Raw genomic sequence first — 16710 nt, 5'->3', positions numbered from 1 at the left:
GTCACTCTGATCACAGCAGCACACAGGATGGTAAAGCGTCCCAGCGCTGGCAGCGTAATGATGTCATTACACTGCCAGCGCTGGGCACCTTACTCCGTGTGCGCTGCAGTGATCAGCCGGAGGAAAGTGGAGTCTGAAGTGAGTTTATTTATTTATTTTTTTAATTAACGGGGATAACAGATCAGCAGGAAGGCTGATTTCCAGCCCGCTCCCGCACCTCCCATAAAACTCCGCCTGCAACTGGCCCCGAAACTCGCTGTACAAACTGCCCGCTACCACAAGCCCCCCCCCCCCCCCCCGCGCCCGAAGCCCAGCCCGTTCTTCCCGCTATCGCAACCCCCCTCGCCCGAACTCCGCTCACTACTGCAATTCGCCCACCCGAACTCCGCCCGCTCTCACTACCCCTCCCACTCAACTCCGGTCACTGTACTAAACCATCAGTTTTCTGGTTAAATTGCTGTACTGGCACTTTGCGATAAGTAATTAGGTTTTGGGTTGCAGTTTGGGCACTCTGTCTCTAAAAGGTTCGCCATCACTGCCTTAAGTCTTGTTTTTGCCAAATACAACAGGATCTGCCGGCAATTCGATGTTTATTACAGCAGTGTCGCCAGGAATGGACAAGGAGGGCACGTGCCCCTGGTCTTTTGCCAGGTGCGAAGGAAGTACCCACATCCTTATGAGTCTCGCTAAAGTCCTGCCTTGTTTAGAGTCCAATAAACTTGGGTGAAACAGGTCAGACGGTTATGGTGGAAGATAAGTGGTGCGGGGGGGGGGGGTGGCAGCTACTTCTCTCCCTTATACAAGTGGGGGGGGATGGTTGTGGGGGAGACAGTTCTCATATGAGCATAACTAGGAGAGGTAGGGCCCTATGTCACACTTCTGAATAGGGCCCCCTCTTCCCCCTTAAAATATTGTACATATTTGTTTACTGACACATGAGTTACAATCATACACATACATACACTCAAATAAACACATTTATATACATACCATATATACATATATATAGCATATACATACAAACAGTATCATATACACCCATCCATCATATACACACCCAATACTCCAGATGTTGAGACCCCCTGACACAGTGGACCCCATAGAAGCTGCTATGGATGCTACCCTTGTAGTTATGCACCTGTGTGCATTGACCGTTTTCAACCATTAAGTGCATTATGGGAGTTGTAGTTGCATAAGAGCCAACTTTAATAGGGTGAAATGAAAAAAAAAAAAAATAAAAAATAAAAATATATAAATTCAAGGTGCAAATGGCAGCACAAATTCTGCATTCTGAGACCCAGATGTCCTGGAATCACATTTCACAGCCAAATCGAAACTTTAGTAGGTGCCGCTCTCAACATATTTTCTCTCTAGCCCCCACCATTCCCTAACAATCACCTTTGTTAGTTTTGGCCCCTCTATATGCTAATTCGAAACTATACTGTCAAGTGGGTGGTCCCCGCCTACAGAAACGCCCACCAGACACTGCATCGGAATTGGTGGAGCGACATCTAGTAAAGGTCATCTTTTATTCACTATTATAGAATAGTTAGGGCTACTTATCTGGGCACATAATGTTGGTATTACGTGGGCACGATATGGCGGTATTTACTTTATACACCGCGTATATATCACATTTTACATCTGTAACAGGCTAAACAGGTGCAATGATTAAAGGCAGGAAGCGCCATTTAATGAGAGGTTCACAGCAGGTGAGGACTTCAGGGCGGCCATTATATACAGCCAAATAACATAGGGGGAGATTTATCAGAAGTGTCTGAGGTAAAACTGTTCTAGTTGCCCATGGAAACCAATCAGAGATCAGCTTTCATTTTATAAACAGCTGTGAGAAAATGAAAGCTGAGCTCTGATTGGTTTCCAAGTGCAACTAGAACAGTTTTACCTCAGACACTTCTGATAAATCCCCCGCCCATAAAGTCTTTTATATTATTTACAAAGCTTCAATCTTCTTTATTACAGGCGGCTATTTTGAGCTTTGCTCCTAAATTTAGCGGAGGAGAAGGAGGGGTTACAGGCGACACCTGATACAAGTAATGATTTCCTACCATGAACGTGATTCATACGGGCGGGGCGAAACTTGTGTAACCTGTCACCTCACTGCGATCATGTGCTCAGCCATTACATAGATTGCCTTTCCCTCTCTAGGAGAGCTTAAAATAATACCAACACCTTGGTGACAATGCCGCCCGCCGCGGGGGTGTGTGACCTGGTTACGTCACCCGTACTGAAGAAGCCATCACCGAGGCTAGTGTCAACAACAGATCTCATATAGCAGTATTATTTACACAGATCACTTTCTATATGGACCCATTATTGGGTCACTGTATGGCAGTATTATTTTAGTATACTACTTTCTTACTGGTATATTACTTTAGTAGTGGAAGCACCATATGACAACTATTTTAAAAACCATATATCACCTATAATTTGCTACTGTCCAATAGAATTACTTGTATACTATATGGCAGTATTATTTACACAGATCACTTTCTATATGGAGCCATTATTGTGTCACTGTATGGCAGTATTATTTTATACCGATTTTAGGCTACTATATGACACCTAGAATTTGATATTGTCAGATTTAGTTATTAGCACACAATATGGCAGTGTTAATTCAGCACTGTGTGTATTATATAGTAGTGCAGCACTATATACCGTAGTATGGACGTTAGGCTACTATATGGCACCTATAATTTTGTATTTTCTGATATGGTTATATAGACTCTGTAATATACTTATCAGATCAGTTTCTGTAGGGATGTATTATTGGGTAATTGTATACTTGTATTCTTTCAACACTGAGTATATTTTTGAGCATTTTACGTTAGTGGCACCACCAGTACTGGCCCATGGCCACCCAAACCACCCAGCAAATTTTATACTCTGAAGGTTTTCACTCCTGAAATCCTCGTACATTTGTTCCTGCTCTCAATACAAATGTACACAAGAGCCATTTCAGGACCTTAGAAGGTCCTCCAAAGGTCCTGAAACCACAGATTAAAAGCAGTAGAAGGGCCACATCCTCCATTCCCCAAGAAGATGATTCTAGTACCATATGCAGGAGTTGATTCCAGACTTGTAGGGGCTATAATATTCATACAGACCAAGGCCTATGGCAGTCTTGACAGTCGTGCTAGCCCCTGGAACTGGTTCTAGAATCAAGCTCCTTGCGGAATGGAGGATAACTCCCCTCTACAGCTTTCATTTTGTATTTTCAGGACTTTTGGAGGGCCTTCAAAAGGTCCTGAAATGGATCTTGTGTACATTGGGTATGTGTGTACTGAGAGCAGATTTCATGGGCGAAGGTTCTTCTGATTATAACATTTGGTGGGTGGGTTGGGTGGCCACCTACTGCCCATTGGCACCACTATATACCAGTGATTGTCACGTACAATTAAACATTATTTGGGATGGTTTTGTGTATACTGTATGGGGGTATTATTTCATCCCTGTGAATATGATTATTATCATCAGGTCATGCTAGTGGATCCACCGTGGAGCACTGGTTTGAGGGTGCGGTCACACGCCGCGTAAACGCATTGCAATAGCTGCTAACACCTGTGTTTACAAAACGCAACCGTTAACATCGCGGTTAATGCAAGCGGTTGTTAACACATTGTTAATGCATGCGTTAACATCGCGGTTAACGCATGCGTTTTGTAAACACAAGTGTTAAGAGCTGTTTAATTAGGCAAATCACTCTTCAGCTATTCCAATGCGTTTTTAAACGCATGCGTTAAACGTGACGTGTGACTAAGCTACTAAAGCTACTAAGCTACTAAATTCCATACATAATTGGGCATGGTTTGGTTTGGATATATGGACCCTATATTGGGTCACTGTCTTTTAGTATAATTGGAGCAGGGTTTATATTCTTATAGTACTGTGTACTATACAGCAGTGATTTGAAGCTACTTTATGGCAACTATAAGAGAGCCAAGACCTTGTCCTCCCCTATGGTGCCCCCCATCCAAAATCCCTTTCAGATGCAGTTTGTGCCCCCCTACAGACCAGCGTCTACCCCAGTCCTTACCAGAGAGGTTATTTGTAGAAGTCTTGTCTGTATTGGGGGAGTTTTTCACGGTTTCTATGTCCGGGATCCAGTGTGAGCGCCAGCTGGGTACCTCTGGTTCAGGGGTCACGGCGCCATCCTGCCACTTCTGCTCTGGTTTGGGCCAATCATTTAACAAGTCAACTTTGGCAACGAGAAGTTTCTTCCTAGAAGGCGTGGCCTTGGAGGATTCTAGACATATGGAGAGATGAGATACTTACTGCGAGGGTCTCCATGGAAATACAAAATGTATCACAAACTAAGAACCTTGCGGAAAATTAGGAATCAAGATACATTCTAATAGAAGGTGACAATGGGTAGATAATAACATTACATTATTGTGGGGAAAAAGCGTCACTTCATGGCTCCCGTTTAGAATGTATTAACTTTAAAGGGAGTCCGTCAGGTCCAAAATACCTTCTAGACTGCTAAAAAGGTCCAATTAGGGCTCTGTAATAGGAGCAGATACATAACATTGTAACCACAAACTGATAAGCCAATGCAGAGATAATCATCTATTTATGGATATGCAAATCAGCGTGTAAGTGTGCCAGGGGGCGGAGCCTAATTTACTAAAAAAGGAGAATTATTCTCACCGTTAATTCGGTTTCCATTAGTCCACCATGACGGCCCCAACTGGAGGATGACCCTTGACCTCTGTAGGGACAGGAAGCAGAGAGGTTAAATACCCCACCCCGGCATCCGTACACCAGTGGCTTCTAAATAACTACACCGGCCTTGGATGCAACCCATTTATTGTATGTTATCGATGCACACAGAACAAATAGGCAATTTTAACTTTTTCCAAATTACAGGGTGGGAAATATATATGGGCCGTCATGGTGGACTAATGGAAACCGAATTAACGGTGAGAATAATTCTCCTTTTCCATAGCGTCCCCCATGACGGCCCCAACTGGAGATGTACCAGATAAATAATTAGGGTGGGACAACAGCTTGTAAGACCTTCCTTCCGAAGGACTGGTCTCTAGCACTTTGAACATCTAGCCTATAGTGTTTGGCAAAAGTTAGATGAGTAGACCAGGTAGCTGCTCTACATATGTCCTCTAACGAGGCGCCCCGTTTTTCCGCCCAGGAGGCTGCCACTCCTCGGGTCGAGTGGGCCCTAATAGTCCCTGAAATGTCCAGGTTGTTGGCATCATAAGCTTCTTTGATGACTGTTCTTATCCACCTGGCGATGGATGCCTTTGAAGCTTTTCTGCCCTTGCACTTTCCTCTAAATTGTAGGAGAATGTTGTTGTCTTTTCTCCAGGATTTGGTGACTTCCAGATAATGTAGCAGGTATCTTCTGACATCTAGCGTATGCCACTCCTGTTCTCTGGGATGTTTTGGATTCTGACAGAAGGAAGGCAGAATAATCTCTTGGTTACGATGAAAAGATGAAGCTACTTTGGGAGTAAAGGCTTTATCTAACATTAGTACAATCTTATCTTCACATATTTTAAGATAAGGTTCTTTAATAGACAAACTCTGGATCTCACCCAAACGCCTAGCTGTTGTTATGGCTATGAGAAAGGTGAGTTTTAGCGTTAACTCTCTAAGCTTGACCGACTCCAGAGGTTCAAACGGTATTTTTGTGAGATAATCCAGTACTAATGAAAGATCCCAATTGGGGATATTCTGTTTTATTTGAGGTCTTAGTCTAGCCGTAGCTTTGACAAACCTTTGGATCCATCTATTTTCGGCTAATGGGGTGTCGAAAAAGGCACTGAGGGCTGAAATCTGGACTTTTAAGGAATTCGTCTTAAGGCCCTTGTCAAACCCTGCTTGCAGGAAGTCGAGCACCTGTGAGACATTAGGGGACATTTGGTTAGGAGGAGTCCTGCCACAAAAAGACACAAATCTTCCCCATATCCTGGCATAGATTTTGTGGGTAACTGGTTTGCGGCTCGCTTTGAGTGTGGAAATTACCTTGTTTGATAGTCCCCTGGATATCAGCAATTGCCTTTCAGGATCCAAGCCGAGAGCCGGAGAGCCTGTGGATCTGGATGGTACACTGGACCCTGGAACAGAAGGTTGTTTAGAGGTTCCAGCATGACAGGTCCTTCCAATGCCATCTTTCCTAGCCATGGAAACCAGTTCCTCTTTGGCCACCAGGGAACGATGAGTATAACCTTTGCTTGGTCCTCTCTGATCTTCTGAATCACTCTCGCTATGAGAGGTATAGGAGGAAATGCGTACATTAGAGGTCCGCTCCAGGACTGGCTGAAGGCATCCCTTTGGCAAACCGGAGTATTTGGATCCAGAGAGAAGAAATGAGGAACTTTTGTATTTTTGCTGGTGGCAAAAAGATCTGTCACTGGTTGTCCCCATTTTTGTATGAGACTTGAAAAGATGTTCTCGTTTAGACACCACTCGTTGTGGTCTATCGTCTGACGACTGAGATAGTCCGCTACTTGATTCAATTCTCCTTTTAGATGGGTGGCTGAAAGAGAGCGGATGTTGGTTTCTGCCCAGATGAATATCTCGTCTGAAAGACTGAGGAGATCGGGGTTCCTGGTACCCCCCTGATGACGGAGATAAGCCACCGTGGTGGTGTTGTCTGAATAAATTTTTACATGTTTTCCCCTCAGGCTTTGAGCACTTGCTCTTAAAGTCTCTAGAACAGCTCTCAGTTCTCGGAAGTTCGAGGAACGGGATCTGGTCGAGGACGGCCAAAGACCTTGAACGGGAAGGCCTGCTATGTCCGCTCCCCATCCTGACTGACTTGCGTCCGTCCGGATATTTATCACTGGCCAGGGATGCCATGATATCCCTCTTCCCAGGTTGGAAGTATCTATCCACCACTCCAGGGATTGCTTGATAGCTTCCGGAATCTGGACCTTTTGATTTAGATGTTGGGGATCTTTGTCCCAGGAGGCCAATATCCAACTTTGAAGGACTCTGGTGTGACTCTGGCTCCACTGTACACTCTGTATGGAAGATGTCATAAGGCCCAGTATCCTCATGGCTTCCCTTATCGTGCAATGACTTCTTTTTTGAAACAATATGACATGTTGCATTAGTCTCATTGCTTTCTCTGGCGGTAAGAAGGACATCTGCTGTATCGAATCTAATAACGTTCCTAGAAACACAACCTCTGTACTTGGGTTTAGTTTGGACTTTTCCAGGTTTATTATCCATCCTAACTGATGAAGGATCCTCATTGTGAAATCTCGGTGGTGTATAAGCTCTTGTTTCGAACTGGCCACCAGTAACAGATCGTCCAGGTAGGGGATGACTAGAATCCCTTTCCGCCTCAAGAAAGCTATCACCTCGATCATGATCTTTGTGAATGTCCTGGGGGCCGAAGAAATCCCAAAGGGCAGCGCCTTGTACTGATAGTGGACCTCTTCTCCCCAAGGTGATCGTACTGCGAATCTGAGGAATTTTTGAGATTTTTGATGTATTGGCACATGGTAATATGCGTCCCTCAGATCTATCGTACACATAGACGCTCCTGGTTGGATCAGAACTGCTGCCGAGCTCACTGTTTCCATCTTGAACTTTCGATATCGTATGTACTTGTTCAGATTCTTCAGGTTGCATATCATCCTGAAAGAGCCATTTGGTTTTTTTATCAAGAAGAGGGGAGAGTAGTGTCCTTCTTTTAACTGTGTCTGAGGTACTGGGATGATGACATCCAATTGAATGAGCTTTTGTATCTCTGACCACAGCGAGTTTGAGAGGTTTCCTGAGGGCTGCTCTGTCAAAACAAATTTTCTGGGGGGAAGAGAGGTTAGTTCTAGATGATAACCTTCCCGAAGAATACTTAGTATCCAGGGATTTGATGTTATCTGAGTCCACTGGAAGTGGAACTTCAATAGTCTTCCCCCCACCCTGGCGTCATTGTTTTCTAAACGCTGGGGCCGAGTTGCTGGCACTGAGAAGGAAGCCCCTTCCTCTCCCTCCTTTAGGGTAGCTCCACCTGCCCTGTTTGCCTTTCCCTCTAAAGGGCTGTTTTCTGTCCTTAGAGTCTCGAAAGGGCTGCTTTCTTTGGTTACTTCTGGATTCCGGAAACCCTTTCTTTCTGTCTGCCGCTTTTTCCAACAGCGTGTCAAGTTCGGAACCGAATAGGTATTCCCCTTCAAATGGAATACCACATAATTTTGACTTCGATCTGAAATCGCCCGTCCACTGGCGAAGCCAAAGTGATCTTCTAACTGAATTTGATAGTGCCCCTTCCTTGGCACTTATTCTAACTCCTTCCGCTGAGGCATCTGCGATGAAGGCGGTGGCTGCTCTCAATGTTGAAAATGTACTCAATAGCATCTCCCTAGGAGTACCGTCTCTGACATGACCCTCCAGTTCGGTAATCCAATGAAAGAGAGTCCGTGCCATGGATGTTGTGGCAATATTTGATTTTAGGTTTAACATGGCACACTCCCATGTCTTCTTTAGAAGGCTGTCCGCCTTTCTATCCAGGGGATCTCTTAACTGGATTGCATCCTCAAACGGGAGGTCCGTCTTCTTGGTCATTTTTGTGACCTGGATGTCTACCTTAGGGGTAGTGTTCCAAATTTTGGCTTCTGTTTCATCAAAGGACAGACGACTTTTAAATTCTCTAGATATGGAGATTTTGTTCTCCGGTTCTCTCCATTCTTCTAGTATTAGTTCCTTAAGAGTGTCATTTATGGGAAACACTCGCCTCTTCTTAACTTTAAGAAGTCCGAATAATTCATCCTGAATAGATTTGGTCTCTTCTATTTCCTCAATCTTGAGGGTATCCCTCATAGCTTTTAGTAAGGGTTCCAGATCTTCGGATGCTAACAAATATCTCGACTCCATCTTACTGGCTGAATTTGAGGGACCGGGCTCCATATCCGTAGACTCCTTGGTCCCTTCTGAGTCTGATGTATAATCTGACATGGATTCTATAACTCTTTGTTTTTTATGTGGAGGCTCCTGAGGTATGAAAGCTGTTATGGATGATGCTATAGATGTTTTAACTTCTTCTCTGATAAAGCTACGCATTTCATCCACAAATGAGGTTCTCTCTTCTCTGAGTAGATTATCTACGCAGGTTTTACAGACCGGCTTTTTATAGTCCGTAGGGAGTTTCTCTAAGCACATATTACACTTTCTGGAAGTGGTTTTCTTTGTGCCGGACTGATCTTTAGCTCTCCCTTTATCCTTCTCCTTTTCCCTGGGCTCCTGCCAAGGAGAAGGAGAGGTAATTAGTCCATAACCGACACCTCATGTGAAAATATAGGGACATGTGGGTGACCCACCACCCTATCCCCGGTTGACCCTACTTACAGGGTTCAAGGATATGAGGTCCAGACTTGAAGCCTCCATGCCATGTGTCTCCATATTCCCAATTGTGGGACCACTGATATCAGCAAGCCTAAACATTTATAGAAATGTGAGATAGACTGTGACATTTGATCAAGTGGAATATAACAAAGGAGTACCTGAGGTATCTTGAGGGTTATACAGCACAAGCCCCTAAGAAAGATATACACATGTCTATATAGACCTGAATTGTATATAACACATATGACACATATGAGGCAACCATACAGCATGTTAACCGACCTTGTTGGCTGGAAAATGCTCAAAATAGCGTCCGATTCTAGCGACTACTCTCGTCAGGACCAGAGTGCGACTATTAGACCTCAGATCAACGTGAATACCTGCTTTTTCAAGCTTACCGCTCCACGCTCCTGCTTCCGGGTCGCGCCATCGTGACGTCACATCCGGTCCCGTCATTTCCGGCGGAAGTCGTCACCAGAGTCGGACGGCGGCCGGCCCACGTGACCGCCGCGATGGACACGCTCCGGGTGTCCTTAGCTGCGCAGAGCCGCGGGCAGAGCCGGAGAAGAAGGCATCTCTGTCTTGTGGCAGAGGAAAGGACCGAAGTCCGATCGAGGCCGAGACTGCCTTAGGGTAAGGGACGATTCCCTGCGCCACACTGGTCCCCCCTCACCGTCCCAACTACTGGGGATGAGGAGAGACTTCTCTCTACTCCCTGCCCTGTGTAGGGACAGGAAGCCACTGGTGTACGGATGCCGGGGTGGGGTATTTAACCTCTCTGCTTCCTGTCCCTACAGAGGTCAAGGGTCATCCTCCAGTTGGGGCCGTCATGGGGGACGCTATGGAAAAATTATCAAAATTATTACCAATCGTGATCTATATTTTCAAAATCGACTTTAATCACCAATGTCTATAGACAGATCTTTCCAATTGGACCCGCCCCCAATGCACTTGCAGGCTAATTTGCATATTCATTAAAATAGCATTATCTTGATATTGCTCTATCAGTTTGTGGCTGTTAGAGGCCCCCTACACAGCATTGTTAGGAGTAATTTTTGGACCCCACAGGCTTCCTATAATAAGCTACGTCAGAGTTCCAGTACATTTTTAATGGTTTGTAGATTAGAAAGTATCTTGGTTCAAATACCCCAGGGGTTACCATTGATTTTTTTTATACTTTACAACCCCCCCTTGAAAACGCTGGGAATGGTCGCCCCCATGCACTCGCATGCGATAGATTAAAAAAAAATGTTAAGTCTCTTTAAAACTAAACGAAAAACAACCCCCCCCCCATACAACGCAGAGGTAACATGTAGCCGCATGTCGTCACCCGTAGAAGCTATTTGGGAGGCTGACCATCATCAGATACCAGAACATATGGCAGGACAAAGCCAAAGATACTTCCCCTTACTCAGCTGTTTGGAGGTTATCTCGGTGTAGCACATGGTAAATTTTTATGACAAACACCAATATCACTTATTTACACACACCCCGATATAATATTATGCAAAAATACACTTAAAATGAACCATCACCACATTTTACCCCATTAATCTACCGGTAGGAGATGAGACGTCCTTTCTAGAATTCATTTTTTATGTGTGAACATAAAAAAATCTCCTCCAAAGTCATGTGACAATGAGCAGAGACGAGTCATATTTTGCCTGAGGCGAGTCAAGTTTAGATAACACATCACTTCATATGTCCCCATATTCAGTTCTATAGAACCTAGAAACATCCAATGGTGTCATATTAAAGAAGAAGAATCTCATCTTTCAGATCACATAAAGACTCTGGGAGCTACAGGAGTGACCTGGAAATGTGAGCTGCAGATAGAGATTCAGTTCACACCTATGACTTTAACTCCCTGGATCTCTGGATTTTATAGATCACAGAACCACGAGCCTGATGTGATTCTTACTTTTAATATGACACAAATGTTTCTAGGTAGTAAAGATACAAAGATAGAGGCATCCAGTGACCAGCCACTTCAAACCAATAAACTTGACTCATCTCAGGCAGAATATGACTCTTCTCTGCTCATAGTCACAACACTTTGGAGGAGATTTTTTTTAATAGGTAAATGGGTTAGATTTCACTTAGAACGGATGTTTCATACCCTACCTGAGGGGTTAAGTAGTTTAATGGGGTAAAATCTGATGACAGGTTCCCTTTAATCCAGTTACCAGCCACTTCAAACCAATAAACTTGACTCATCTCAGGCAGAATATGACTCTTCTCTGCTCATAGTCACATCACTTTGGAGGAGATTTTTTTTAATAGGTAAATGGGTTAGATTTCACTTAGAACGGATGTTTCATACCCTACCTGAGGGGTATAGTAGTTAAATGGGGTAAAATCTGATGACAGGTTCCCTTTAATCCAGTTACCTTTTTAGAATCCCCTTAGGTTCTAGAATTCTATTCATGGGCCGGAATGATTAAGAACCCAAATCTCTAGGTTATAAACTGGTATATGGACTGATTATAGGATTTCCCAAACCCGAGACTTGTTTTTTTTTTTACATGTGACTCAGTAAGTAATGTCTATAGGTAATCTATGAGGCCTCCTGGAGCCGATCCTTAATTGTAGGACATGGTTCACTTTACGCCCAAATTCCAAACACATGCAGGGAATAAAGCACAGCAGATGGGGCATGCACGGGGGACACACGTGGAGGTCTACGGGGCCACCTCACCATAGACGCTGTACATTAGGAGAGGCCTGTATGGTGGCCGCTGGGTGTCATGTCAGCTAGAAGCCGAAAAGACAGAAGAGAGGGAGTCAGAGGGCACAATACACATGGGACATGGAGGCAGGAAGAAGGAGGGACCCAATTACATCAGAAACATGATAAAGAGAGTTAAAGGCATTGTACAACACTAGAAAAACACGGCTTTTTTTCTTCCATTACCTGCCTACAGGTAATATGTGGTATTGCAGCTGAATTAAAGGGGTGTTCTTGGAGGTAGGTATATTCCAGTCTAAACACTTAGTCTGGCTAAATGGTGTTGATAACATTGTGGGTAGGTGTGTACACGTTTTTTCCGTGGTCATCAATTACCCCAGAAAAATCCTTTAACCTAGTTGCAGTACCAGAAACAACCTTAAAGACCGGAGGGGCGCTATATATGGAAGAAAACACAGCATTTTATTGTATATTCTGACCAACTACATCAGCGGGAAGAGATAAGCAGCGCCCATGCAGTGCCGCTTGTCTCCATACAATCAGATATATATAGTATGTTTTACCTGTGATCACCGGGCTTGGGGTAGTAATAGGTGCAGCCGGCTGAACTGGCTTGTTCTCCTTGTTTGCAGGGCTTGGAGGGACGATGGTGATAGTTGTCGGCTTCCTGGGGGTTGTAGTACTCTCTGGTTCCTTTGGTGTGGGCTTTGGCTCAGTACTGCAGAGAATATAAAAGTATAGAGAAATGGAAGATCCGAGGTCAGGATGGAGGAATGAAGCGTTACTCCGCACGCAGGGAGCAAAGGGGTCAGCGGTCCCAAAGTCGCAGGATTTTCCCAGACACATTCTGTAAACACACAGATCCCTAAACCTGACAAGGCCTGGAGTTAATCATTCAAAGTTACACAATAATTCACGCAAATTATTCTATTTAAAGAGATCCAGACGTCTCAACGATTCCATGAGGCTCCATATAGCAGCGGGCGATTCTAGGGAAATTCTGGGATAGGAATTCCAAATATCAAGACGTTCCAAGAACCTATGCAAGATCTGCAAAGTACAAGATGACTTACAAGATGTCACGCAACATATGCGCCCTAATTTCTGGACAGATTTAAAGGGGCTTTCCAGGTTACATGTCATCAATATTAGATTGTGGGTGCTGGCAGAAGGGGTCTGGGGGTATCAGAAGATACTCATGACCTTAAGTAGAAGCCATCAACGCCTGTTACTGGGAAACCCCCTTTAAGTCCCACTCGTCACCCCCTCTGTATTGTGTTAAAACCTGGGCCCACCAGAGATTTCTCGTGGGTTAGTCCAACTCTAAGTAGGACTTAAGGATACATTTGAGGCGAGGTTGAGGGGGCCCGCACTCCAGATTTCAGCACAAATAAAAAAAGTTACTGGCCAAACAGTAAAAATACTGGTCATGAAGCATGACTAAACTGAGCTGCAATACCAGACACATCCTGTAGACTAAGGTGGCACCATTTCAATAAGTAAAAAGCAAACTATTTTGACCAACCCTGAGCAATCCCTTTGACTACTGTATCAAAACTTACCGCTGGACTACAGGTTTCTTCTCCACAGCCTTCAGCATTGCTCTCCAGTCCTCAGGGGCTTCAGACTTTGCTTTATTACCAGAATTTTGCGCTGAAATGTAGAAAATTTAATTAAGTAAGAAAGTAGTAGTTGAACCACATTGATGTGGAGTTCAAAGCAATCAGATAAAGAAGGGAGGAAGGAAAACACTAGAGCTGGAATGTGCACATTGAGCCAAATTGTTCATTTGTTCTCTCCCACAAGTCAACCCAAGACCTGGATTGGAAGGACACTTACTTTTTGATGATGGTTCTTCCACCTTCTGGACCCTGGCAGGGCTCAGCACACTTGGCTGAGTAGGTTGTGTACGAGGGGCTGGTACAGGGCTCTTGTCAGCACTTGGAGTTCCATATCCTTTGCCGATACTCGTTGGTTGAGTATTTTTGGGGGGCTCAGGACTTGGCACGGATGTTGGCACTTTACTTTTTCTCTCCTTTGGAACAGGTTTCTCGGGCTCAGTTTTGGAAATAGTAACTGTTGTTCCATTTGGCTGAGGATCCGGCAACCTACAAAAAAAATGTAACCATCAGTAACCATAGAGACATCTTTCAAATATGTGTCCACCTCAGGATGCACACCATTTGTCAGTGGTCACCTACAGTGACAGTAGGCACCCGGTGTCATGCCAATAATAGAGTTGGTTTACTTGGCCAACCTCCAAGCCAATGTGTCTTAGAGGACAGCCACTGTTTACTAGGTACTTCATACCAAACCTGGTCAAGCCTGGTGTTTTTTTGTTTTAGGTTGGTGACCACGTGGCCTAGATGATCCCACAGTGGTCTATAGAGTCAGGTTGGGATTGTTCCTGTACCAGCCTACTTCAAGAGAACCATTCAACAAGAAGAGAATACCCATGGTGGATAACGTATTCATATTCATCTAAAGAAGCCAATAAATCAATCAGCCAATAGTGTAATGTACCAGGTCAAATTACCAGCTTCCAAAAATCTGTTGGTGGCTTATCGCCCCTTCTCACATGAACCTGCATGATAATCTATCCAAACATGGAGGTTTATAGCACAATTGAGAGTAAGAGTCGTCATCTGAGGCATCTCCCAATGTCTGTTATGTCTACAATGGTCTAAACTCTCCATAGCAAATGATCTGAATCAATACATCTAAGGAATGTCTAGTAAATAGAACAGAATTCTCATTTTCACCCCAACAATCACGTTACAAGGGAGCTCCTACCTTTTTGGAGTGGATACACTTATAGAAGTATCGGGAGACGTTGAAGACTTGGGAGGAGTTCCCGGTAAATTTTTTAAGAGAAAGTTCCTAGCTTTATCTTTTTCAGCAGGGGTCTCAGATTTTTGTGGTGTTACAGTAACAGTCACCATTTTACTAGGTCCATTGGACACAGTTATTTTTGGAGATTCTCGCCCTGTCGAAGACTGAACAGTTGTCGGTTCCGGAACAACCGGGCTTGACTGAAAGAACTTGTCCCGAGCTTCCTTGTTTTTTGCAGCTGATGAAAGCCAAGGCTTTGAGGAGGTATCCGTCTCCTTTGTGTTCTCTTTAGCAGCTGGAGAAGACCACTTTCCACTAGACAGAGAAGACACAGTTATGACGTTTCCTGAGGCTCCAGTCATTTTGGTTTGCTGACCAGAGTGTCCCAAATCTTTCTGAACGTCTCTTTGAGAGTTGATATATAATGATGGTGATGATGATGAAGATGATGAGTGGTTAACATCTTTGTTCCCTTTGTTTGCTTGTAAATAACTATTTGTTGGGCTGTTGGACACATTTGAAGTCATTCTGTCCTTGTTTTGGCTCAAAGGACTAGAGACACTTGTTCTAGAGTCAGGGCTTCCATAAAATCCCACCGCTGACCTATTTGTGGATTCGATTTGGGTTGAACTTGTAGAAGAAGAAACATCCCGTTTGACTGAAGGTTGGACAGTGAAAGTTGTCTTATACCCAGACTCCTGTCCGATTGTTTTTGGTACATCAGTAGTGTTTTTGTTGGCAAAGCCAGTAGCAGTTCTGTTGGTCGTTGCAGGAACAGACGGACTTGTGGTCCAACTTCTGTTGGTAGGAGTGCTGCTCGGTTGACTAGTTGCAACTTGGTTGCTCCGATTATTTCCTGAAGAAGCTACTACAGGTGTGTGAGGTCCATTGGTTGAAACGCTCGTAGATGTAGGGGATGAAGTGCTACATTGGTGATTTGTACAAACTAATGTCCCTGAATAGTCTCCTATTTTATAACTTCCTGGCTGCAACGTTCTTGAACACTGTTTACACCTAAAATGGTTAAAAAAAAATAAAAATGTGAGAATATTTTTGATATAATTAGTACTTGTCCTTTATATGTTACAATGGTCATGCTGTCTTGGATGCTATATGTCTTGGATGCTATATCCACACGACTTACCTGAAGCAATTCCTATGGTAAAGCTTCCCATCAGCCATGTGCCTTTGAACCAAATGCACGTGTTTACCACAGATGGCGCAGATGCTACTTACTGTACTGTTAGTATTTATTTCTCGAATTCCCTAAAAATTGGGAAAAAAATCATCCAAAATTATATTCAATACCAGTGGTCAACAGATAAAAAACATCTTACAAGAGGTGCAGAAGATTAGAAAACATGTCTGATTTTTCCAAAAAGAGCACCCCACCTATCCACAGGTTGTTGGCATCTAATGAACTAATAATATCTAATAATATTTTAGAAGAATAGTGCTCATATTAGTGGATGGATGATGGCATCTAACGCAATAGCTGAAGCATCTATGGTCTTACCGCTCTTACGGGAGCATTCTCAACAACAGCTGGGCTAGCCCTTTGTGCCGGATGGGGAGTAGGCGTTGGTTGTGGAACATGATTGGTAATTTTCTTTCCAGCTGGTTCTTCGGTAGTGTCCGGAGGAGGACGTTTCACAGCCGCCATTCCTCCGACTGGAAGAGAAGGTCAACAACGTTAACAGGTGGCTTTGGGTATAGAGGGACCATTTATGAAACATTAGGGGAAGTTGGGGAAGAGTAAGAACCCCGATGGTTGGGTACATGAAGGTTGTGGAACAGATTTGATAATAAAAGGTTCATCTCCTTTGGTGTAACATTCTTGATATGGCATCCTAGACAAT

General features: G+C 44.0%; 2 protein-coding genes across 2 annotated transcripts in view; both read right to left on the bottom strand.

The window, feature by feature from the left end:
* The window catches only part of MICALL2 (MICAL like 2), a 44656-nt gene that overhangs the window by 11532 nt on the left and 16414 nt on the right, over positions 1–16710 (bottom strand). The window contains exons 5-11 of the mRNA XM_072120383.1: positions 16368–16522; positions 15996–16117; positions 14813–15865; positions 13859–14127; positions 13582–13672; positions 12583–12737; positions 4058–4267 (exon numbers count right to left, since the gene is read on the bottom strand). Coding sequence (XP_071976484.1) covers positions 4058–4267; positions 12583–12737; positions 13582–13672; positions 13859–14127; positions 14813–15865; positions 15996–16117; positions 16368–16522 — 2055 coding nt within the window. The remainder of the gene's footprint in view (positions 1–4057; positions 4268–12582; positions 12738–13581; positions 13673–13858; positions 14128–14812; positions 15866–15995; positions 16118–16367; positions 16523–16710) is intronic.
* On the bottom strand, positions 7921–9444 carry LOC140074983 (uncharacterized). The gene is made up of 2 exons (XM_072120384.1): positions 9334–9444; positions 7921–9228 (listed from the first exon to the last, which is right to left on the bottom strand). The coding sequence occupies exons 1-2, from the start codon at positions 9427–9429 to the stop codon at positions 7921–7923; spliced, it is 1404 nt and encodes a 467-aa protein (XP_071976485.1). The 5' UTR covers positions 9430–9444.

This window comes from Engystomops pustulosus, chromosome 8, assembly GCF_040894005.1.
Source record: "Engystomops pustulosus chromosome 8, aEngPut4.maternal, whole genome shotgun sequence".
NCBI classification, from domain to species: Eukaryota; Metazoa; Chordata; class Amphibia; order Anura; family Leptodactylidae; genus Engystomops; species Engystomops pustulosus.
This window is presented reverse-complemented; position numbering and strand designations above follow the sequence as displayed.

Excerpts from the sequence above, each read along its gene's own strand:
- LOC140074983 (XM_072120384.1), bottom strand. The coding sequence starts at position 9,429 with ATGTTTAGGCTTGCTGATATCAGTGGTCCCACAATTGGGAATATGGAG. Across the intron at positions 9,229-9,333 it reads ACCTCATATCCTTGAACCCT|GAGCCCAGGGAAAAGGAGAA; the intron begins GTAAGTAGGGTC and ends TCTCCTTGGCAG.